Here is a 26,985-nt window from a genome sequence, read left to right on the forward strand (position 1 = left end):
AATCAATTTTACTTCCTCCTTTCTGATTTGGATACAATCTCCTTCTTTTTCTTACCCGAATGCTCCCTGCTTAAGACTTCTAGCACTATGTTGCATAGGAGTGGTGAGATTGGGCACCACTGTGTTCTTATATTAGAAAAATAGCTTTCAAACTTTCACCATTAAATATGATGTTAGTTGTGGATTTGCCATATATTGCCTTTATTATATTGACATAGTTCCTTCTGTACCTAATTTGATGAGAGTTTTTATCATGAAAGGATATGCTTTTTCAGAATCTATTGAGACGATTATATGATTTTTATCTTTCTATTAATGTGGTGTATTACAATTTTTTGAGATGCATATGTTAACCCATCCTTGCATCTCAGTAATGAATCCCACTTGATGATGCTGTATGATCCTTTTAATGTGCTTGTATTTGGTTAGCTAGTATTTTGTTAAGAAATTTTGCATCAGGAATATTGTCCTGTGGTTTTCTTTTCCTAAAGTGCCCTTATCTGGATTTGGTATCAGTGTAATGCTGGTCTCATAAAATGAGTTTGGGAGTATTCCTTTCTCTTCAGTTTTTTTGAAGAATTTGAGAAGGATTGACAGTTTTAAATTCTTGGTACAATTCACCAGTGAAACCATTTATTCTTGGGCTTTTCTTTATTGGGAGGTTTCTGCTTACTAATTCAATATTTTTACTCATTTTTGGTATGTTCTTTTTTTCATAATTCAATCCTGATACATTGGATGTTTTTTTGGGAAATTATTCATTTCTTCTAGGTCATCCAATTTGTTAGTATATACTTGTTCACAGAATCACTCTCATGATTCTATTTCTGTGGCATCATATGTAACATCTCCTGTTTAATTTCTGATTTTATTTAAGTCTTCTCCCTTTTTCTTAGTCTAGCTAAAAGTTTGTCAATTTTGTTTATCTTTTCAAAAACCAGCTCTTAATTTAATTGATCTTTTCTATTGTTTTTCTGGTCTCTATTTCTCCTCTGATATTTGTTATTTCTTTTTTCCTGCCAACACTGGGCTTAAATTTTCTTCTTTTGCTTGTTCCTTGAAGTGTAAAGTTAGGTTGTTTATTTGATTTTTTTCATTGTGTAGGCATTATGGCTATAAACCTCCCTCCTAGAACTGATTTTGCTACATCTAATAACTTGGTATGTTGTGTTTTCACTTACATTTATCTCAAGATATTTTTTATTTCCCTTTTGATTTCTTCTTTACCTCATTGGCTGTTCAGGAGTGTGTTAATTTCCACATATTTGTGAACTTTACAGTTTTCTTCCTGTTGTTGATTTCTAGTTTCACACCACTGTGGTTGAATGATACTTGATAAGATTTCAGTCTTCTTAAATTTGTAAGACTTGTTTTGTGACCTAACACATACTACCCTAGAGCATGTTCCATTTGTACTTGAGAAAATAGCTGCTGCTATTGGATGGCATGTTCCTTATATGCCTTTTAGGTCCATTTGGTCTAAATATATTTCCAGTCCAATGTTTTCTTAATCATTTTTTGTCTAGGTGATCTGTCAATTGTTGCTATTATTATATTTGTTTCTCCCTTCAGATATGTTAGTATTTGCTTAATATATTTAGGTGCTCCATATTGGGTACATATATATTTAAAATTTATATATTATGTTCTGGGTACATATATATTATATCTTGATGAATTGACCCTTTATCTTTATATAATGACCTTCTTTGTCTCTTGTGACAGTTTTTGACTTAAAGTCTATTTATCTGATGTAAGTATCAGATAAATACCCTTGCTCTCTTTTTGGCTTCCACTTGTATGGAGTATCTTTTTCCATCCCTTAACTTTGAGGCTATGTATATCCTTAAAGATGAACTTAGTCCTTTGTAGGCAATGTATAGTTGTGTCTTGTATTTTTATCCATTCAGCCATTCTATGCACATTGACAAGAGAACTGAATCTATTTACATGCTGGAGGGGAGGTGGGTGGGTGGATGGGCTAAATGGGTGATGGGCATTAAAGGAAGGCCCTTGTTGGGATGAGCACTGGGTGTTATATGTAAGTGATGAATCACTAAATTTTACTCCTGAAACCAGTACTACACTACATGCTAACTAACTTGAATTTAAATAAACTGTAGAAAAAAATAATAAAGTAATTATCGATAGGTAAGGACTTACTATTGCCACCCTATTAATTATTTTCTGTTTTATAGTTATTTTGTTCTTTTCTTCCTCTCTTCCTATCTTCCTTTATGAATTGATGGTTTTCCTAACAGGTATGCTTTGATTCACCTTTTTTTTGTGTGTGTATCTTCTGTAAGTGCTTGCTTTGTTGTTACAATGAGGTTTACATAAAACACCTTATAATTATAATAGTCCATTTTATGCAGATAAAAAATTAACTTGGATCCATAAAACTCTCTCTCTCTCTCTCATTCTCTCCCTCTCTCTGGGAAAGTCTTTCTCTCTCCTTCATTTCTAAACTTTCCTGGGTATAGTATTCTTCATTGACAGTTTTCTTCTTTCAGAACTTTGAAAGAAGAACACCCCACTCTCTCCTGGTCTGCTAGGTTCTTGCTGAGAAATCTTTGAATAGTCTTATGTGGATTTTCTTGTATATGAGGATTTTTTTCTCTTGCTGCTTTTAATCGTTTCTCTTTGACTTTGATTTTGGAAAGTTTTATAATGTATCTTGAAGATCATTTGTGTTGAAATTGTTTGAAAACTAATGAACTTGAAGAAGCTGAAAATTCAAATACCTATCCAGAATTGGAAATTTCTCAGCTGTTATTTCTTTTTTTTTTTTTTTGAAGATTTTATTCATTTATTTTACAGAGAGAGACACAGCGAGAGAGGGAACACAAGCAGGGGGAGCGGGAGAGAGAGAAGCAGGAGGCTCCTCACTGAGCAGGGAGCCTGACGTGGGGCTCGATCCCAGAACCCTGGGTCACGACCTGAGCCGAAGGCAGACACTTAATGACTGAGCCACCCAGGTATCCTTGTTATTTCTTTAAATAAGCTTTCTTCCCCATTCTCCCTCTTTTCTTCTTTTGGGACTGCAATATTTTATAGATTGCTTCTCTTAATTTTATCCCATTAACTCCCATAGGCTTTCTTCACTTTTTTAAATTCTTTTTTCTTTGTTTTACTCTGGACAATTTCAAAAGTTCTGTCTTTGGCTTCACAAATTCTTTCTTCTGCTTGTTCAAATCTGATGTTGAGGTTCTCTATTGCATTTTTTTTTTTCATTTCATTCATTGTATTCTTCAGCTCTATAATTTCTGTTTGGTTCTTATGATTTTTACACTCTGTTAAATTTCTTGTTTTGTATATTGTTTTCCTGATTTTGTTGAATTGTCTCTCTATGATTTCTTGTAGCACAATAAACTTCCTTTAAAAAACTATTTTTGAAATGTTTACTGGAAAAAATTGTATATCTCCATATCTTTGGGGGTTAGTTTCTAAAAAATTGTGTTCCTTTGGTGATGTCATGTTTCCTTAATTTTTCATGTTCCTTGTAGTCTTGAGTTGCTGTCTTTGCATTTGAAAAAGCACTCACTTCCTCTAGTCTTTATTGACTGGCCTCTTTTTTCTATGCATCTAATCATGTTTTTTTTTCTTCTCCATGGGTGGTCTGGAACTTTTCTGCTGGACTTTTGAACTTTCACAAAAGCACACTTATCTGTGGGTGACTGTCAAAATCAGTGTTTTTTTTAGGGGGAAGACAGTAGAAAAATATTCTGCCATTTTGATGATGTCCTTTAACAGGCAATTTTCAAAGGTGGTAAGTGTCAGAAAAATGAGCGTACTGGGTGCCAACAAATGACATGAAAATATTAGGGAGAAAGTTTGGGAAGTGTTCATTTTGATTTCTCAATTAAGCTTTTTATTTTGAGAGTATTATAGGTTTACATGCAGTTGTAAGAAACAATACAGAGATATGCTTCGTAGCCTTTACTCAGTTTGTTCAATGATAACATTTTGCAAAACTGTAGTACAAAATTACAACCAGGATATTAACATTGTTACAGGACACAGAGAAGAGATAGGACATTTCTATATCACAAAATCACTAGTTACTGTTCCATAACCACACGTACTTCTCTCCTGATCTCACCCTCCCTTAACCATTAGAAACTACTAATCTGTTCCCCATTACTAAATTATAATATTTCAAGAATGTTATACAAATGGAGTCATACCATATATAACTTTTGGGGATTGGCTTTTCTCATGCAGCATAATTCCTTGGAGATTCACCCAAGTTGTTCCATATACCAATAGTTGGCTCCTTTTTATTCATGAGTAATATTCCATGGTATGGGTATACCATAATTACTTACCCATTGAAAGACATCTGGGATGTTTCCAGTTTGGGCTATCATGAACAAAGCTGCTATAAACATTTGTTTAGAGTTTTTTTTTTCTCCAAGATTTTATTTAAATTCAAGTTAATTAACATATAGAGGGTTATTTTTTTTTTGTGAAAGTTTTCATTTCTCTGGGACAACTTCCCAGGAGTATAATTGCTGGGTATATGGTAGTGGTATGTTTTGTGTCTAAGAAACCACCATACTATTTTCCAGAGTGGCTGTACAATTTAGTATTCTCACCAGCAAGGAATAAATGATTTAGTTCCTCTACACCCTTGCCAGCATTCGGTGTTGTCACTATTTTTTATTTTAGCCATTTTAATATGTATGTAGTGATATCTCATTGTAGTTTTCATTTGTATTTCTCCAATGATTAATAATGTTGAACATTTTTTTCATGTGTTTAACTGCCATCTATATAATCCTCTTCAGTAAAATATCCATCTTTTGCCCATTTTGTAATTGGAGTATTTTTTTTTTTTTACTGCTGAGTTTTGAGAGTTCTTTATATATTCTAGATACTAGTGTTTTTTCAGATATATGGTTTGCAAATATTTTTCCTAGCCAGTAACTTGTCTTTTCATCCTCTTCATATGGTCTTTCATAGAGCAAAAATGTCTATTTTGATGAGGTCCATTGTATCAATTTTTCATTTCATGGTTCAAGCTTTTGGTGTCAAGTCTAAGAACTTCTTTGCCTAGCTCTAGATGCTGAAGATTTTTTCCTTTTTTAAAAAAAGTTTTGTAGCTTTAAATTTAAGTCCATTATCCATTCTGAGTTCAGTTTTGTAAGGTATGAGTTTAGGTTGAAGTTTATTTTTGGTCTATGGCTGAAGCAGCATTTGTTGAAAAGACTACCCTTCCTCCACTAAATTTCTTTTGCATCTTTATCAAAAATTACTTGGGCATATTTGTGTAGGTCTATTTCTGGCTTCTCTATTCTTTTCCACTAATACAATATGTCTATCCTTCTGCCAATACCACACTATCTTGGTTATTGTAACTATATAATTTATGTTAAAATCAGGATAGATTGAGTACCCCAACTTTACTCTTCTTTTTCAAGATTATTTTAGTTACTTTAGGATATTCATTTGATTTTGAGATGGTCCTATAGCCTCTGGAGATGGGAGTTTTGCTCATGGCCCTACGGAGCTCCATGATGACAGACTGAAATAGGTTGATAGACCAGGAATTAGTATTCAAATTCCAATAAGTTGTACATCAATTCTTAAAACTAAGACAGTGTAAAAGGTAAACATAAAGTAGAAAGGCCTTCCTTGGAGCTTGGCTTTGTCCTCTTTGCTTATCTTACAGACAGGCTTCCCCTCCTCCAGAGCAGTAGACTGAGTTAATAAGGTCCCATGGCATTATAGATGGGGTTAGAAGAGAACACTAGAATAATTTCCTATCCAATTACATCTGCATTAGAGAAATCTTAACAACAATGCTCCCATCACTTCCAGGAAGTGGTCATTGGAAGGGTTAAAGAAACTGGCTTTTGTGGGTATCTGAAAGAATTCCCTTCTTGTTCTTCCCACGTACATAATATAACTTTTGAATTCCTAAGTTTGACAATTGTTTCCACATGTGTAATTACCTTGAGTCTCAAAATATATCAGTCATTACAGTCCTGGACTAGGAGAGTCTTAAAAATTAGAAATAGAAATAATGGAGGGGATTCATAGGAATTTTGGGAGGTTTGAAACTAAATGAGTTTCTTTGAAAACTTTAGAATTGTTAAAGGCGGAAAGCTGTTTATGTGAACCATTGTTTAGACACTGGGGAATAAGAGAGGACCTGAAAGGAATAGCCTTGTGACCAGACAGGTGGAAAAGGAAACTGACATAAAGGCTTGGTATGAGTGAGCAGGACTGTTTTCTGGTTTATTGCTTTGTGGATGTTCCTTTGCTTTAAGAGTTCACAGTGGAAAAAAAAGAACAGCCGGCCTCAGATAGGCTTGAGGGAACCTAAGCTGAGGTAAAGGGGTCCTATCCCATCATGAAGGTCAGTGTGGTGAGGACAGTGGAGGGGATCAGAGTAAGAGAAGCTCAAGGGTTAAGAGCCTCCAGGAAACAGGCAAGCCACTAGGACAGTAGCCTTTTTATAGCCTGAGGACTCCCCAACTGGCTGGGGTTCTGTTCTGCTTATATCTCTATGGAAGGAGCACAGTCACTCACAGGGTTGTCCTACTCATCCAGACCATATCTTCACTGACATTAACTCCAGATAGCTTTCTAACACTATCTCTCATGTTTCACTGCCGAGAGGTTAAGTGTGATTGCCTTTAATTCCCTATCTGAAGATAATCACATTTCCATGATGAGAGAAAGAGCCAATGAGTGCCTCCCAAGGGCAAGAAACAATAAGCAGTTAAAAGGAAGGCATGTCTAGCCAGAGGGGTCCCAGCTAGGTGCACTGTTTAATTGGAGATCAGATATTCACAGGCACACAGCTTCCTCGGTGGAAAGGAGCTTCATTTGGGAATAATTAAGGGTGCTTTATGTGGCCACTGGAATTTCAGGCAACTTGAATCTAATCATTTTGTATCGTGACTCACTCTGAACCAAAGAGACTACTGAGAAAGCAGAGGAAGGGCCTGGGGAAAGTGAGGTCTCATTAAGATCACCTACCCCTGGGGAAAATGACAGTGGTGGTCAGTAATAGAAGCAGCTGTCAGTATTGAGGTGGGACAAAGAAAGTAAGCTGTTCTTTCCCAGCATAGAGAATCAGCAGAACCCTGAGATGGTGAGGGAAGAACAGTGGACTTGGAATCAAGATGAGTTAAGTTCACAATCACTTCACCCCAAAGATCTTGTTTCCTCATCTGGAAAATGAGGCTAATAATGCCTACCTTTTCAGAAGTACCATAAAGATAAAATTAAAGGACTTATATAAAATGGTACTGAAGAGGCTCATGAATAAACAAAGGGTAGTTACTTCCTTTTGTTCAACTAAACATTTTAATTATGTCTAATTCATGAAAATGAGAAAATAAAGCTTCATTTCATAATCAAATCGATTCTTTATTTTCTTTTTTTTTTAAGAGAGAGAGAGAGAGAGTGCCAGTGTGGGCACATGGGGGGGGTGGCAAGGGAGGGGCAGAGGGAGAGGGAGAGAGAATTTTAAGCAAGCTCCACACCCAGTGTGGAGCCCAATGCGGGGCTCCATCTCACGACCCTGAGGATCATGACCAGAGCCAAAATCAAGAGTCGGACAATCAACCGACTGAGCCACCCAGGCACCCCTATTTTCCTTTTTTAAGTACTTTAGTTTATGGTTCAGAGAAAGAGAATGAATATCTGAATCTTCTGTCTTGGTTCAGTTTGAAGTTCTCTATTCTGATTCGAGACTCCTAATCTTGAAAATGTCCCCAAACAAATGAAAGAAAATTTTATACATATTCCAAATATACTTACTAATAAAAACTACACAGTTATTATTGTCTATCTCTCTCTAAATTGTGAATAATGTTTAGTTTTTCTCTCTCTTTTATTTACGTAAAAATGAAAAGAAATAGAAATTCTATTTTTTCTTGTACCCAAAGAAATATTTTTGGACATAAATACCTTACACTATTTACTCCTAAGCCTTATGTCTTTAAGACCATTTGCCACTTGTCATCAGGGACACCTGGAAACCCAGACATTCCCCCTCACCCCAAGTGAACTTCAGCCTGGAAACAAGCCTGGGGATATGCAATCACATGGTTTATGGCTTCCCAGTCTCACAAAGAGAGTAAGTGGGGCTGCTGGGGTGGCGGTGGTTAAAGGCAGCTTTACCTTTTTGTTTAGGGACTTTTCTCACAGTCATTGCAGCCTGCCTCTTCTGGTTTTCAGAAATTTCAAAGCCTATAACATAAAAATACATGACTGTTATAAAAAATCATAGAACTTTCTTAAATGTACAAATTAGTACAACTTTTCTGAAGGAGTAATTTTGGCAAGATAGATCAAAAGTCTTGAAAAGCAAACAAATAAATGGTGAGAACTTGAACAAATATTTAGCTATAACAATGCATTTCATAGTATATGGGGCAAAAAAAATGAGAACGTGAGTTAAGAGGCTGTTAAATGAAGAATGGATGAATAAAGTATGGTGTGAAGTGGAAAAATATTTCACAACCAAAAGCAGAAACATAGACAAGGAAATAATGAGTCAAAAGATAAGAGATTATAATAAGAAAATTTTTTAAAGAAAAGTTTCAAAAGGAAGAAAAAATCAAATAGCAAAAAGTAATGAAGTAACAGAAATGTCTATTCAAGTCCTTTGTCCATTTTTAAAATTAAGTTATTTGATATTTTGCTATTGAGTTGTAAGGGTTCCTTACATATTTTGGAAATTAACCTCCTATCAAATATATCATTTGCAAATATTTTCTCTGATGCCATAGGTTGCCTTTTCCTTCTGTTCCTTTGCTGTGCAAAATAATTTTATTTTGCTGTAGTTTTGCTTTGTTGACTGTGCTTCTGGTGTCATATCCAAAAAAAATCATTGCCAAGATCAATGCCAAGAAGCTCTTTCCCTATGTTTTCTTCCAGGAGTTTCACAGTTTTGGGTCATACAATTAAGTCTTTGATACATTTTGAGTTAGTTTTCATGTATGGTGTAAGATAGGAATTCATTTCATTCTTTTGCCTGTGGATACCCAGTTTTCCCAGCACAATTTATTGAAGAAACCATCCTTTCCCAATTGTGCATTCTTAGTACTACTGTCAAACATATGTTGACTGTATATGTGTGGGTTTATTTCTAGGCTCTCTATCCTATTTCATTAGTCTATATCCTGTCTTTATGCCAGTACCATAGTGTTTTAATTAATGTAGCTTTGTAATATATTTTGATATGATACCTCCAGCTTTGTTCTCCTCTCTCAAATATCTTTAGCTATGATGGGTCTTTTGTGGTTCCACATGAATTTTAGGATTGTTATTTCTATTTCTGTAGAAAAAAATACCACTGGGGTTTTGATAAGATCACATTAAATCTATAGCTGGCACTGGGTAAAATGGACATTTTAACAATATTAAGTCTATTTATTTATATGTTCTTTAATTTCTTTCAGCAAGGTTTTATAGTTTTTGGTGTACAAGTCTTTCACCTCCTTGGTTAAGTTTATTCCTAAATATAATCACATCCATTTTTATATGATTATAATTGGGACTGTTTGCTTATTTCTTTTTCAGATAGTTCATTGTTAGTGTATAGAAACACGACTGATTTTTGTATGTTGATTTTGTACCCATCAACTCTACTGAATTCATTTATTAAATATAAAAGTTTTTTTCTGAGGAGTCTTTAAGGTTTTCTATATATAAAATAATGTCATCTACAAACAAGAATAATTTTACTTCTTCCTTTCCCATTTAGATGCTTTTTATTTTTTTCTTGCCTAATTTCCTCTGGCTGGGACTTCCACTGCTATGTTGAATAGAAGTGGTGAAAATGGGCATCCTTTTCTTGTCATTGATCTAAGAGGAAAAGCTTTCAGTTTTTCCCCCTTGAGTATGATGTTAGCCACGGGCCTTTTGATATATGGCCTTTATTATGTTCAGGTAAATTCCTTCTATACAGAGTTTGTTGTGAGTCTTTTTTATCAGGAAAGGATAAACTGTCAAATCTTTTTCCTACATCTATAGATATGATGATGTGATTTCTATATTTAATTTATTGTATCACATTAATTGATTTGCATATGTTAAGCCATTATTGCATCCCAGGGACAAATCCGACTTGGTCATTGTGTATGATCCTTTTATTATGCTGCTGAATTCTGGTTGTTGCTGTTTTATCAAAGATCGTTTCATGTGTGTTCATTGGGGATACTGGTCTTTAGTTTTTTGTTGCTTTTTGTTGTTGTTGTTGTTTTGTTTTTGTACTGGAAGACTTAATATTGTTAAAATATCCATTCTGTTGAAGGGCATCTACAAATTCAAAGCAATTCTATCAAGGCTCTAGTTCCACTTATACAAGATATGAATAAGTTCTATAGATCTGCTGTATAACACTGAGCCTACAATTAATATTACTATATTATGCACTTAAAAATGTGTTAAGAGCATAGAGTTCATGGTGTTTTTACCACTTTAAAAAAAAAGGGTAGAGGTCTCCCCACAAAGAAGAAGAAATCCTGCCTCAGCTTTAGCCCATGTATGTGGAGTCCCATCCTTCTCATGATCTTCCTGCCTATAGATGACAGCTTTGGACTATGCCCATGAGTTTGAGCCTGCTCATGATCTTGCATTCTGATTGTCTGCTCCACAGATATTGGAGTTGCTTAGCCAGGTTTTGTAATCACATAAGCCAATTCCTAGAATAAATCTCTTAATAATGCATCTCCTATGAGTTATGCTTCTCAGGTTGAACCCTGACTGATAGAAGGAGTTATAGTTTGATTCTATATTCCTCACTTGGAGAGTTACGTGTGATAAATTAAGTTAAAAAAAAAACAAGTTACAGAGTAATATGTTTGGTATAATTTTTGTAAGTAAAAAAGTTTTTAAAAAGTCTTATCTGTATATATGCTTATATGAACATAAGTATGGAAATAGGCAAACCACACTTATACTGATTATCTCACATAGCATAGGAGTGATAGAGAAGGGAAAATAATGCTAAACTTTATTAAATTTTGGTATGTGTTTAAATGGTTATTAAGGCCATGTATTCATTTTACCATTAAAAGTGAAAATTAAAAGAAAAACAGAAAATTATGGCAAATTTATAAGACAGCCATAAAAATAATGATTAAAAATATTAAGTGAGCTCTGGAGAGGAAAGATGGCAGAGGAGTAGGGGACCCCATTTCAACCGGTCCCCTAAATTTAGCTGGATATCTACCAAACCATCCTGAACACCCACAAAATCAGCCTGAGATGTAAGAATATATATCTGGATCTCTACAAGCAGAAAAACACCACCTGTCACCAGGTAGGAAGGGTGGAGTCATGAATCTTCAGGTAGCTATTGGAAGATAAACAGAAGGGGGAGTGAGCTTCCATAAGTTGGCTCCCAGAAAGTGATATAACACTGGAGCGCAAAAGCGTCCTGCTGGGGACCAGGAAAAAAACTCTCAGAGCACTAGTGGCCTGGAAAGGGCCTTAGAGCAGGACCCAGATGGGATCCAGGAGATGTGGGTTGCACGGTCACTCATGGTTTTAGAAGCACAAAGGGCAGGAACATGACCAGGCACCTGGGACAACCTCTGAGAGAGTCACTGTGGGCATGCACCGCAGGAGGTTGTGGTTTTCAGTGGCGCATATAGAAATGGAGACTGTGTCCCAGGAGGGTTTAGTGAAGAGTGCAGACTTTGATTTCTCCACACTGGGACAGAGGTTTGGGTGCGGCCATTTTTGCTCTCTCAGAAGAGGTACAGAAAGCCTCCAGAGAACAAAAGCTCAAAAAAACAGTTTCCATTGAGCCAAGCACCCTTCAAGAGGGGGCAGGGCAACTCTGCCCAAGCAGGGTTGCCTGAGAAACAGTATGGCAGGATTCTCCCCAAGAAGACAGGCTGGAAGAACAAGAGGAGGACAACCCTACGGTCCCCATAAGACTGTAAAATCCCAACATCAGGGGAAAATAGTATTTTGAGCTCCAGGCTTTGCCTCACGGCTTGTTTAGTTTTCAGATACAACTCTCTTTTTCTTTTTATTCTTTCCCTTAGCTTCTTCTGTTTTTTTCTTTTCACATTTTTCTCATTTCAACTAGATGTTTAATATACCAACTTAGATTTCATAGTAACTTTTAACTTGTACTTTTTCACACCTATATTTTTTATAGATATATGCTTCATTGTAGTCCTTTTTTCCCTATTCATTCATTCATTCATTACCTGTAGGGGTGTGTGTGTGTGTGTGTGTGTGTATACACACAAGTTATACTTTCCCTGTAATTTTGGGAAGTAGTATCCTCTAACAAACAGACCCAAATACAGCCAGGAACAACTGAAAAACCCTAATTTGTCCACACTGAGAGATTATGTCCCCCTTTCCCCTCACCCCCTTTTGAAATTATTTTATTTTATAAATTTTAATCTTGTGTTTCACATTGGCTATGTCTTTTCAGTGGTGGCTTCCAACTGCTCCATATTCTCCAAGGGTACATTTTGCTTGGGTCATGGTTGATATTTTGGAATCTGTACATTCGTTCAACCATCCCTCAACAGAATGACTAGGATGAGGAACTCACAACAAAGAAAAGAACCAGAGACAACGGCCTCTGCCACAGATCTAATGGATATGGACAGAAGCAAGATGTCAGAGGTAGACTTCAGGGTAGCAATTATGAAGTCAATAGCTAGGCTTGAATAAAGCAATAGTGACAATATAAAATCTCTAAGGGCAGAAATGGGATCTAATCAGGCCAAACATAAAAATGCCGTGAATGAGATGCAGTCTAAACTGGATACTCTAACAGGCAGGGTAAATAAGACAGAAGAATGAAATAGTGATCTAGAAGATTGGCTGATGGAAAGGAAGGAAGATGAGGAGGATAGGGATAAGCAGCTAGAAGCCCATGAGATAAAAATTAGAGAGATCAATGACACCATGAAATGATCCAATGTCAGAATTATTGGGACCCCTGAGGGGGTGGAGAGAGAGGACTAGAAGGTATATTTGAGCAAATCATTGCTGAAAACATCCCTAACCTGGGGAAGGAAACAAGCATTCAAGTCCAAGAGGCAGAGAGGACCCCTCCCAAGATTAATAAATATAGACCAACACCCCGGCATATAATACTGAAACTTGCACATCTTAGAGCCAAGGAAGCTATGCTGAGAGCAGCCAGGGAAAGAGATTTCTTAAGTACAGAGGGAGGAACATCAGAATAATGTCAAACCTGTCCACAGAGACCTGGCAAGCCAAAAATGGTTGGCAAGACCTATTCAGGGTAATAAATGAGAAGAACATGCAGCCCAGAACACTTTATTCAGCAAGGCTGTAATTCAAAATGGACAGAGAGACAAAGAGCTTCCAAGAATCGCAGAAACTGAAAGAATATGTGACCACCAAGCCAGCCCTGCATGAAATATTAAGGGGGTGTTCTATAAAAGAAGAAAGACCCCAAGAGTAATATAGACCAGAAATTTACAGAGACAATCTATAGAAACAGGGACTTTATAGGCAATATGATGGCAGTAAATTAATATCTTTCAAAATCAATATATTTCACTCCCAACGTGAATGGCCTAAATGTTCCCATGAAATGGCACAGTGTTGCAGATTGGATAAAAAAGACAGGATCCTGATTACAAGAGACTCATTTTGAACCTAAAGAAACCTCCAGATGGAAAGTGAGAGGATGGAGGACGATTTATCATGCCAATGGACCTCAAAAGAAAGCTGGGGTAGCAATTCTCATATCAGACAGATTTTAACCAAAGGCTGTAGTAAGAGATATAGAGGGGCACTATAACATACTTAAAGGGTTTTTCCAACAAGAAAATCTAACAATGGTAAATATCTATGCCTCCAACATGGGAGCAGCCAACTACATAAGCCAACTGTTAACCAAAATAAAGAATCATATTGATAATAATACATTAATAGTAGGAGACATCAATACTCCACTGTCAGCAGTGGACAGATCATCTAAGCAGAAGATCAACAAAGGAACAAGAGCTTTGAAGGAAACACTGGACTAGATGTTCTTTGTAGATATATAAAGAATATTCCATCCTAAAAGAACAGAATGCTCATTCTTCTCAAGTGTACACAGAACTTTCTCCAGAATAGATCACATACTGGGTCACAAATCAGGTCTGAACTGATACCAAAAGACTGAGATTATTCCCTGCATATTTTTAGACCACAATGCATTGAAACAGGAACTCAACCACAAGGAAAAATTTGAAAGGAACACAAACACATAGAGGTTAAAAAGCATCCTGCTAAAGAATGAATGGGTCAACCAGGAAATTAAAGAACTTAAACAAATCATGCAAACCAATGAAAATGAAAACATATCAGTCCAAAACCTATGGGATAATGCAAAGGTGGTCCTTAGAGGGACATAACATAGCCATCCAAGCCTCTCTCAAAAAGTCAGAAAAATCAAATGCACAAGCTAACCTTACAGCTAAAGGATCTGGAGAAAGAATAGCAAATAAAGCCTAGACCAAGCAGGAGAAGAGAAATAATAAAGATTACAGCAGAAATCAATGAAATAGAAACTAGAAGAACAATAGAACAGATCAATGAAACTAGAAGATGTTTCTTTGAAAGAATTAAAGTTGATAAACCTCTGGCCAGACTTATCCAAAAGAAAAGAGAAAGGACCCAAATTAATAAAATCATGAATGAAATAGAAACAATAGAGACAATTATTAGAACTTACTACCAGCAGCTATATGCCAACAAACTAGGCCATCTGGAAGAAATGGATGCATTCCTGGAAACTTAGCAACTACCAAGCCTGAAACAGGAAAAAACAGACAATCTGAACAGACGAATAACCAGTAAGGAATTTGAAGCAGTAATCAAAAACCTCTGAAAAAACAAGAGTCGAAGGCCAGATGGCTTCCCAGGGGAATTCGAACAAACATTTAAAGAAGAAATCATACCTATTCTACTGAAGCTGTTCCAAAAAATAGAAATGGAAGGAAAACATCCAAACTCATTCTATGAGGCCAGCATTACCCTGATCCCCAAACCAGGCAAAGACCCCATCAAAAAGGAGAATTACAGACCAATATCCTCGATGAACATGGATGTCAAAATACTCAACAAGATCCTAGCCAATAGGATCCAGGAGTACATTAAAAGAATTATCCATCACGACCAGGTAGCATTTATTCCTTGGATGCAAGGGTGGTTCAACATTCACAAAACAATCAGCGTGATAGAGCACATTAATAAAAGAAAAGACAAGTACCATATGATCCTCTTAATTGATGTATAAAAAGGATTTACCAAAATACAGAATCCTTTCCTGATTAAAAGTCTTCAGAGTGTAGGGATAGAGGGAACATTCCTCAATTTCATAAAAACCATGTATGAAAAGCCTACACTGAATATCATTCTCAATGGGGAAAAGCTGAGAGCTTTGCCTTAAGGTCAGGAACACAACAGGGATGCCCACTCTCACCACTATTGCTCAATATAGTATTCAATTTGTATTGAGTATTGCTTCAATATAGAAGTCCTAGCATCAGCAATCAGAAAATAAAAAAAAATAAAAGGCATTCAAATTGGCAAAGAAGAAGTAAAAACCTCTCTTCACAGATGACACCATACTTTATATGGAAAATCCAAGAGACTCTACCCACAAATTACTAGAACTCATACAGCAATTCAGCTATATGGCAGGATACAAAAATCAATGCACAGAAATCAGTTGCTTTTTGATATACTAACAATGTAAGTGTAGAAAGAGAAATTAAGGAATTTATTCCATTTACAATAGCACCAAAAACCATAAGATACCTAGCAATAAACCTATCCAAAGAGGTAAAGCATCTGTACTCTAGAAACTACAGAACACTTATGAAAGAAATTGAGGAAGACACAAAAAGATGGAAAAACATTCCACGCTCATGGACTAGAAGAACAAACATTGTTAAAATGTCTATGCTGCATAGAGCAATCTACATTTTCAATGCTACCCATATTAAAATATAATTGGCATTTTTCAAAGAGCTGGAACAAACAATCCTAAAATTTGTATGAATCAGAAAAGACCCTGAATCACCAAGGAATGTTGAAAAAGAAAAACAAACCTGGGGGCATCATGTTACTTTACTTCATGCTATATTACAAAGCTATGATCACCAAGACACCATGGTATTGGCACAAAAACAGACATGTAGATCAATGGAACAGATTGGAGACTCCAGAAATGGATCCTCAACTCTACGGTCAACTAATCTTTGTGAAATAGAAAAAATATCCAATGCAAAAAAGACAGTCTCTTTAATAAGTGGTGCTGGGAAAATTGGACAGCCACATACAGAAGAATGAAACTGGACCATTGTCTCATACCATCCACAAAGATAAACTCCAAATGGATGAAAGACCTCAATGAGAGACAGGAATCCATCAAAATCCTAGAGGAGAACATAGGCAGTAACCTCTTTGACATTGCCCACAGCAACTTCTTCCAAGACACGTCTCCAAAGGCAAGGGAAACAAAAGCAAAAATGAACTTTCAGGACTTCACAGAAATAAAAAGCTTGTGTACAGCAAAAGAAACAGTCAATAAAACTAAGAGGCAACCCACAGAATGGGAAAAGATACTTGCAAATGACCTTACAGATAAAGGGCGGATATCCAAGATGTATAAAGAACTTCTCAAACTCAACACCCAAAAAACAAATAATCCAGTCAAAAAATGGGCAGAAGACATGAATAGACACTTCTCAAAGAAGAAATACAAATCGCTAACAGACACATGAAAAAATGTTCAATATCACTAGCCATCAAGGAAATTCAAATCAAAACCACAATGAGATACCATCTTACACCAGCTAGAATGGCAAAAATTAACAAGGCAGGAAACAACAAATGTTTGCAAAAAGGTAGAGAAAGGGGAACCCTCTTACACTGTTGATGGAAAGGCAAACTGGTACAGCCACTTTGGAAAACAGTATGGATGTTCCTCAAGATGTTAAATATGCAGCTACCCAATGACCCAGCAATTGCACTACTAGGTATTTACCCCAAAGATACACATGTAGTGAAAAGAACGGCCACCTGCACCCCAATGTTCATAGCAGCAATGTCCACTATAGCCAAACCGTGGAAGGAGCTGAGCTGCTCTTCCAAAGATGAATGGATAAAGAATATGTGGTACATATATACAATGTAATGTTTCTCAGCCATCAGAAAGGATGAATACCCACCATTCACACTGACATGGATGGAACTGGAGGGGATTATGCTAAGTGAAATAAGTCAAGCAGAGAAAGACAATTATCATAGGGTTTCACTCATATGTGGAACATAAGGCATAGCACAGAAGAGCTTAGGGAAAGGGGGGGAACCTACAGGGGGGGGATCAGAGGGGGATACAAAGCATGAGGGACTATGGACTCTGGGAAATAAACTGAGGGTTTCATAGGGGAGGGGCATAGAGTGATGGGGTCGCCGGGTGATGTGTATTAATGAAGGCATGTGTTGGGGTGAGCACTGGGTGTTTTAGGCAACTAATGAATCATTGAAGACTATATCAAAAACTAATGATGTAATATATGGTGGCTAACTGAACATAATAAAAAAAATTAAGTGATTTAGGATATAGAAATGCAACTGACATCTATGCAATGATTTTATATCCTGCCCCTTTGCTGAATTCCTGTATGAGTTCTAGCAATTTTTTGGTGGAGTCTTTGGGTTTTCTACATAGAGTATCATGTCATCTGTGAAGAGTGAAAGTTTGACTTCTTTTTTGTCTTTTGGATGCCTTTTATTTCTTTATGTTTTCTGATTGCTGAGGCTAGGACTTCCAGTACTCTGTTGAACAGCAGGGGTGAGAGTGGACATCCCTTTCATGTTCCTGACCTTAGGGGAAAGCTCTCATTTTTTTCCCCAATGAGGATGATATTGACTTTTCTTCATAAATGGCTTTTATGATATTGAGGTATTTTCCCTCTATCCCTACCCTGTAGAGAGCTTTAATCAAAAAGGATACTGGAGTGGTGGGGGGTGGGAGGGATGGGGTGGCTGGGTGATAGACATTGGGGAGGGTATGTGCTATGGTGAGTGCTGTGAATTGTGTGAGACTGTCGAATCACAGACCTGTACCTCTGCAACAAATAATACATTATATGTTAAAAGAAGAAGAAGAAGAAGAAGAAGAAGAAGAAGAAGAAGAAGAAGAAGATGATGATAGCAGGAGGGGAAGAATGAAGGGGGGGAAATCGGAGGGGGAGATGGACCATGAGAGACTATGGACTCTGAGAAACCAACTGAGGGTTCTAGAGGGGAGGGGGGTGGGGGATGGGTTAGCCTGGTGATGGGTATTAAAGAGGGCATGTACTGAATGGAGCACTGGGTGTTATATGCAAACAATGAATCATGGAACACTACATCAAAAACTAATGATGTAATGTATGGTGATTAACATAACATAATAATAAAAAAATTTTAAAAAGAAAGGATACTGTATTTCGTCAAATGCTTTTTCTATATCAATTGAGAGGATCATATGGTTCTTGTCTTTACTTCTATTAATGTGGTATATCACACTGATTGATAGGCAGATGTTGAACCATTGCTGCAACCCAGGAGTAAATCCCACTTGGTCGTGGTGAATAATCCTTTTAATGTACTGTTGGATCCTATTAGGTACTATATCTTGGTGAGAATTTTGGCATCCATGTTCATCAGGGATATTGTTCTGTAATTCTCATTTTTCAGAAGAAAGAGAAATTAAAGAATTGATCCCACTTACAATTGCACCAAAACCCACAAGATACCAATAAACCTAACCAAAGAGGTGAGGATGTGTACTCTGAAAACTATAGAACACTTATGAAAGAAATTGAGGAACACACAAAAAAATGAAAATAACATTCCATGCTCATGGATTGGAGGAACATGCCTATGCTATCCAAAGCAATCTACACATCCAAAGCAATCCCCATCAAAATACCATCAGCAATTTTCACAGAGCTGGAACAAACAATCCTAAAAATTGTATGGAACCAGAAAAGACTCAAAATAGACAAAGGAATGTCAAAAAAGAAAACCAAAGCTGGTGACAACCAATTCCAGACTTCAAGCTATATTACAAAGCTATAATCATCAAATCAGTATGGTACTGGCACAAAACAGACACATAGATCTATGGAAGAGAAGAGAGAACCCAGAAATGGACCCTCAACTCTAAGGTCAACTAATCTTCAACAAAGCAGGAAAGACTATCCAATGGAAAAAGAACAGTCTCTTCAACAAATGGTGTTGGGAAAATTGGACAGCCACATGCAGAAGAATGAAACTGGACCATTTTCTTACACCACACACAAAACAAACTCAAAATGGATGAATGACCTAAATGTGAGATAGGAATCCATCAAAATCCTAGAGAAGAACACAGGCAGCAACCTCTTTGACCTCAGCCATAGCAACTTCTTGCTAGAGATGTCTTCAAAGCCAAGGGAAACAAAAGCACAAATGATCTCTTGGGACTTCATCAAGATAAAAAGCTTCTGCACAGCAAAGGAAACAGTTGATAAAACCAAAAGACAACCTACAGAATAGGAGAAGATATTTGCAAATGTCTTATCAGATAAAGGACTTGTATCCAAGGTCTGTAAAGAAGTTATTAAACTCAACACCCAAAAAACAAAAAAATCTAGTCAAGAAATGGGCAGAAGACATGAACAGACATGTCTCCAAAGAAGACATACAAATGGCCAAAAGACACATGAAAAAGTGCTGCATATCCCTTGGCATCAGGGAACTACAAATCAATACCACAATGAGATACCATATCACACCAGTCAGACTGGTAAAATTAACAACTGAGGAAACAACAGATGTTGGTGAGAAGGTGGAGAAAGGGGGACCTTCTTACACTGTTGGTGGGAATGCAAGCTGGTACAGCCATTCTGGGAAACTATATGGAGGTTCCTCAAGAAGTTAAAAATAGAGCTACCTTACGACCTAGCAATTGCACTACTAGATATTTATCCAAAAGATGTAAATTTAGTGATTTGAAGGGGCACCCCAATGTTTATAGCAGCAATGTCCACAATAGCCAAACTATGGAAAGAGCCCAAATGTCCACCAACAGATGAATGGATAAAGAAGACGTGGTATGTATGTATGTATGAATGATATGGATGGAAATAGAGGATATTATTGTAAGTGAAATATGTCAGTCAGAGGAAGACAAATACATATGATTTCACTCATATGTGGAATTTACAAAACAAAACAGATCAACATAGGGGAAGGGAGGGAAACACAAAATGAGATGAAATTAAAGAGGGAGACAAACCATAAGAGACCCTTAATTATAGGAAACAATCTGAGGTTGTTGGAGAGGAGGATGGGGGGATGGGATAACAGGGTGATGGGCATTAAGGAGGGCACGTGATGCAATTAGCACTGGTTGTTGTATGCCACTGATAAATCACTGAACTCTACTTCTGAAACTAGTAATACACTATATATTAATTAATTGAATTTAAATAAAATAAAATTTAAAAAAAGAAATGATTTAGGGAAAGGTTAATGGTATGATTTTAAGTGTAAAATGAGCATATAAATTTAGAACTGTTCATCATGGAGAGGTAGAGGTTGGGGGGAGACATAAAGATAGATTCAGCCATCTTAGTCCTAGTATTTTATTTATACACAAAAGAACAGGAAGGAAATATATAAAATATTTACAAAAGTTCTCTCTCTCTGGGTAGGATGTTTTTATGTGATTTTTAGTTTTGTCTTGTATTTTTCTGTGTTTTTCTCCAAAATTGCCTACAATAAATTGCTATTATTATAATTAGAAAAAAATGTTTTATAAAAGATAACAGGTTTGTCAGAAAGTAATTTCTGTAGCTCCATCCATGTCATTGCAAATGACAAGTTTTCGTTATTTTTTATGGCTGAGTAATATTCCATTTTGTGTGTGTGTGTGTGTGTGTGTGTGTGTGTGTGTGTGTGTGTGTGTGTAACTACACTGTGGATGGAGCTAGAGCATATTACGCTAAGTGAAATAAATCAGAGAAAGACAAATACCATATGATTGCATTCATATGTGGAATTTAAGAAACAAAACAAATGATCATAGGGGGATAAAAGAGAGAAGGAAACCAAAAAGAGACCTTTTAACTATAGAGATCAAAGCAATTGTTACCAGAGGGGAGGTGGTCTGGTGGAGGGGTTAAATAGGTGATGGGGATTAAGGAATAGAGTTGTTGTGATGAGCATATGGTGTTGTGTATAGGTGTGGAATCACTAAATTGTACACCTGAAATTAATATTGCACTGTATGTTAACCAACTGGAATTTAAATTAAAACTTTAAACAAAATTTTAAAAAAGAATGTAATTTCTGGAAGCTTTTTTATTAGAAGCAGATTCTTCAAGTTACAGGTTATTAGGGCATTGTGTGGGAAATATAACACTGGAACCAGACGGAATGGTGGGGATCTTCTAGTTGATCTAGGGTCTGCATAAAGCACATTAAGACAATACCTTTAATAGGTCTAACAACCTAGGTGGTATCAGAGGCTGCTGCTGCCTGCCACTGAAAGAAGAAGCCCAGTAGCATTTCTGTACCACTCTACATCATGTCTAACTGCAGTGCTCATATACTAAAAGCTATTTGGCTTCAATGGGACTCAAAGTGAATTACTAATGTGCACTCTACCCAAAACCTGAGGAGAGAACTAGGATTAGACTAAGTAGTGTCTTTCTGATCATCCTTCCTTATCTCTGAACCATTTAAATGCCCAACACTGAAGGAGAGAAGAATCCATTTGCACCAGGACTCAATGGGTAGGCCCATTTTTCTAGAGGCAGTTTCTACCAGCTTGAGCATACACGTGTTTTAATATAAAATTCTACTCTCATTAAGAGTGGGGCAGAAACAGAAACTGTGTCTTCTCAAGGAATTACAAAGCCTGGCTGTTTGGTATTTTTATGCTAGAATGGCAGGACCACGAGCAAGAGACCAGATAGTACTTTGTAAACCACAAAGCTATAGTCAATGGCACCTAAATCCCACAGTTCGAAAGCAGCATGAAAAATCTCTCTGCTAGTTATATACCCTCTGGAAAAGGGGAACAACCTACTTAAAGCCAAAAAAATTATGGTTTAGTGTGACTGAATCATGCAAGTGATCATGGTTTTAGACCCCGTTATATCTTCTGCAATTTATTTTAAAATGCTTTCATACAGAAAGTGTGATATATGCATGTGCATTAATTTTAATCTATGCTCTAGGAGCATTTAGTTAACATCTGAAATGCCTTAATCAGGCATGTACACTCAAGAGGTGATTTGTTAACACATTAAACACTCAGAAGTCTTTGCTCCAGAGACCACTACTCCCAGCAGTTTAGTCACTTTAATGCAGGAGGCCTAATTAGCCTAACACATGTTAAAAATGAATTTTCATTGGTAAAATTAATGTTATTCAAGATGTGAACTAGTCACAAATGTCTTGAGGGCTCTTTAGCCCTCACAAGACCTGGGTATAAAAATCCAGTGAGTCCTATAGCTTTTACCCTTCAGAAGGAAGCCTTAAGCTCAAGATTGAAAACAGGTGTTATGTCTTGTCCCCCATCAGAGGATTTTGTCACCAGACTCCAACTAGAAAGTTAGCTGAAGCCTGTTGCTATAATATCACCAGCTCTTCCTTGACTAACCTCTTCACAGAAGATGCTGCCATGTATCTAAGAACAAAACTGGGACTTCACTGAGATTACAGAACAGGTTGTATGACTGCTTTTGTGTTTGTTTGTTAATAAATGTTTGTATGTTTGGGAGAATAGAGACTGAGGTTTGCTTCCAGTGTAATAGTCTTATCTAGTCATGAGACTGTAAGGGAGGGCAAATTATAACTCTCACTTAACTCTGACTAGTAGAAACTACTGATATCTGCCAAAAAGGACCTAATAAAAGAAACCATCAAAATGGATTAGGTCAGTTTGCAACAGAAATCTTCCCTCTGCTTCTAGAAAAATGAAAACTAATTCAAATCCTCTATGTTCTTCATAGCCATATTCTTCTTTCTCCTCTCAGGTCACTTACCAATTTTTTCATCTTCCTGTACCATTTTCCTCTCTTCTCTGAAAGCCCTGAGCCAGCGTATCTTCTCCTCCAGCTTTTTGGCAAAGAATAGATGTACCTCCTCAGTCTCCTTGTTGTGAAGCTTGAAGGCATTTTTCATGCTGACATTAAAGTCATCATCTCTGCCATCTTCAATGTCAACTACCTCATATTTATCCATGTCAATGCGGCCTTTGTAGTACAGGATGTCTCTTCGGATCAGGTCCTAGGTAGGAAGGAAGAAAAGGCTTTTAACTGGAGGTATGTGGACAGTAGGTACCATGAAAGTTGGCTCTTGGGCATAACAGGATGCTAAGACTGCCATTGTTTTGGAGTACCAAATAGGGGTTGGTTTGGTCAAATGTAGGCAGGTTAGCTTAGCAGTATGACATTGATAGGTTGGTTAACTAGATGCTCTTAGAGAAAGCCTTTGTCCTACATCCAAGGACTCTGTCTCAGACCCCAGCATCAATCCTTACGTGTGTTTGTAAGACACATATATGGGGAGTAGGATGCAGTAAGCCACACAAGCATTGCGAGCATGGGCCTTTTCTTTTCTAAAATATTTGCAAGCCTTCCAGAAGTATGAAATAAGCTGGATGTTTGCCTGGGGTGTACTTGGGAATTCAAGCAGACTAAGGAGACCTGCATATCAGAGTGGAGATGAGTGGTAATAGTAGCAAGGTGGCCACAGGCTGCTGGCCAGGAAGGATTACATGGAAAGGGTTGAACACTTAGCATTCTGGGGAATTTTGGAGAACGCCTAAGTCTGGCAGGAGAAGGGGGGGTAAGAGTGAATAAAAAGTTTCATATATCGACTGAATGAATCTCACAAATCTTACTGCATGAGAAAAATAAAAGTTGTAGATGGATACAAACTGTATATTGCCTATCTTTTATTATTGTTTTACTCTCTGGTATATAGAATTGGATTAATACTCTCAGTCCATGAGACACTCATCATTAGTCCACACAAGGTGCTCTTATTTCTCTGTTTATTTACTTACTTACTTTTAATAATACATTAAGTTTTGGTGAACCTGCCACCCAATTTAAAAGCTATGATGCTGAACAGACACTTCTCCGAAGAAGACATAAAAATGGCCAATAGACACATGAAAAAAATGCTCAACATCACTCAGGTATCAGGGAAATAAAGATCAAAACCACAATGAGATACCACATCACACCAGTCAGAATGACTAAAATTAACAAGTCTGGAAACAAAAAATGTTGGTGAGGATGTGGAGAAAGGGAAACCCTCTTACACTGCTGGTGGGAATGCAAGCTGGTACAGCCACTCTGGAAAACAGCACGGAGGGTCCTCAAAAAGTTAAATATAGAGCTACCCTATGACCTAGCAATTACACTACTAGGTATTTACCCAAAGGATATAAACATAGTGATCCAAAGGGGCACCTGCACCCCAATGTTTATAGCAGCAATGTCCGCAATAGCCAAACTATGGAAAGAGTTGAGATGTCCATCAACAGATGAATGAATAAAGAAGATATGGTATGTACACACACACACACACACACACAATGAAATATTCCTCAGCCATCAAAAAAATGAAATCTTAACCATTTACATCGACATGGATGGAACTAGAGGATATTATGCTAAGCAAAATAAGCCAGAGAAAGATAATTATCATATGATTTCACTCATGTGGAATTTAAGAAACAAAACAGAGGATCATAGGGGAAGGGAGGGAAAAATATAATAAGATGAAATCAGCGAGGGGGCGCCTGGGTGGCTCAGTTGGTTAAGCGACTGCCTTCGGCTCAGGTCATGATCCTGGAGTCCCGGGATCGAGTCCCACATCGGGCTCCCTGCTCAGCAGGGAGTCTGCCTCTCCCTCTGACCCTGCCCCCTCTCATGCTCTCTCTCTCTCTCTCTCTCTCTCAAATAAATAAATAAATAAAATCTTTAAAAAAAAGATGAAATCAGCGAGGGGGACAAACCATAAAAGACTTTTAACTATAGGGAACAATCTGAGGGTTGCTGAAGGGGAGGTGGGTGGGGGTATGGGGTAACTGGGTGATGGGCATTAAGGAGGGCACGTGATGTAATTAGCACTGGGTGTTATATGCCACTGATGAATCACTGAACTCTACCTCTGAAATTAATAATATACTATATGTTAATTAATTGAATTTAAATAAAATAAAATATTAAAAATTTTAAAAAAATTAAAAAAGGCTATGATGCCACAGCAAACTAAAATCCCATGCTCATCACTCCCCTGGTTTCTTTTCTATACAGTTTTATCTCATCTCTATCCCACTTATATGAGGTTTAAAAACCTACAAAGAAATGCCACATAATATTTAGGTATGCATACATATGTACAGAAACTATACAAAAATATGACAATGACACATGCCAAATTCAAGAGTACAGAGAGGATAATGGGAAGATGGAAGGAAGGAAAAGAAAGGGAAGGAGCAGAGAGGGAGAGGAGGAAGAATGTATTTGTAATGAATAATTTCTTTTTTTTCTTAAAGATTTTATTTATTTTTTTGACAGAGAGAGAGAGACAGCGAGAGATGGAACACAAGCAGGGGTGGTGGGAGAGGGAGAAGCAGGCTCCCTGCTGAGCAAGGAGCCTGATGCAGGGCTTGATCCCAGACCCTGGTATCATGACCTGAGCCCAAGGCAGACACTTAATGACTGAGCCACCTAGGCGCCCCTGTAATGAATTATTTCTTAAGTTGGATAGTAAGTACATAAGTACCCACTATATAATTTATGTATCTTTTTGAATGTCAAATATTTTATGAATTAAAAAAAAACAGAGAGATGGATGAAATGACCTGTGGACCTGTGGAATGTAAGGTCTGATTAAGTAACTATCTCTCAGAGTGGTCTTTCAGCCCCTCCTCCTCTTAGCACTGCTTTTGACTCCCCGCTGAGGGCACACTGTAGAGAGCAAAATGGAGTCTCTTATGTCAAGCAGGGGCCTGTGTCATGCAATGATACATGTAGTTAAAGGTACTTCAGCTATAAGATATTGCTGGGACCAGCATGAGCTGACACCCCAGAACTGATAACGAGCTGAACCAGAGGAGGTCTGCAGGGACCCTGAACCAATTAAATCCCTTTAAAAAGGGGAGGACTTTTGCAGCAAACTGTCAGACTCTTCAGACATGACCTCTCTGACCACTTAAAAAAGGCAACTGCCACTGAACACTGTGCCAGATTGATCTCTGAACAGAACCAAGATCCTTCACTGCTTGAACATAATAAGCAGTAAGTGCTGAGAGCTGATCAAGACCAGACTGAGTCCTTATCTCAACTGCACACCCACAGACTGACTTCCTATATCCCTTCTGTTATCTTATTTGTTGTGTGGTTTGTCTTATGTCCTGCTCTGTGTGCTGTGTAAGAAGCCAAGTTTAATCACACGGTGAAATGTCATTGGGTTTGGAATCTTGAACCTGCTTTAGAATTGTGATTAACTTTGCTTTATGATTGAATAAAGGTGACACTGGAAAGACACAACTCATGTTGTGTCTTCACAGCATGCCCATGACACACATCTACTCTTGGGACATGTGGTGTAGCTAAGTCTGGCCAAGAAGGTCCCATGAGCCCTGTCCTGACAGATATCTTCTACTAGCCAAATCATTCTGACCAACTCTCCCTCCTCTCTGCTTATATTTGGCCTTTTAGACAATTTGAAAGAATCAGAAATGCTCATTAATTTTTATTAACATTATACAGTTTGGTTAAACTATTCCCATTCTGCTGAATTGCCTTCTGCTGAAGTGCCTTGCATGCCTCACTTCTCAGTTGCAGGCTACCTGCAAAGAATTTGCCTTTGCAATCCTAACTCTTCACACTGTGTGGTAAACTGGGCTTTTTGGTATGTCTGGGGAAGGCTGTCTTTAAGAATTCCCAACATAGC

At 37.3% G+C, this 26,985-nt stretch overlaps 1 protein-coding gene across 2 annotated transcripts in view; it reads right to left on the reverse strand.

The window, feature by feature from the left end:
- ARHGEF9 (Cdc42 guanine nucleotide exchange factor 9) overlaps positions 1-26,985 on the reverse strand; it is a 150,481-nt gene that overhangs the window by 12,312 nt on the left and 111,184 nt on the right. For both annotated transcript variants that reach the window (XM_088029009.1, XM_028126593.1), the window contains 2 exons: positions 23,055-23,298; positions 8,140-8,208 (listed from right to left, as the gene is read on the reverse strand). In XM_088029009.1, coding sequence (XP_087885135.1) covers positions 8,140-8,208; positions 23,055-23,298 — 313 coding nt within the window. The remainder of the gene's footprint in view (positions 1-8,139; positions 8,209-23,054; positions 23,299-26,985) is intronic.

The sequence above is a fragment of the Eumetopias jubatus genome, unplaced genomic scaffold (genome assembly GCF_037043125.1).
Source record: "Eumetopias jubatus isolate StellerSeaLion01/CBP00866 unplaced genomic scaffold, mEumJub1_p1.0 scaffold_11, whole genome shotgun sequence".
NCBI classification, from domain to species: domain Eukaryota; kingdom Metazoa; phylum Chordata; class Mammalia; order Carnivora; family Otariidae; genus Eumetopias; species Eumetopias jubatus.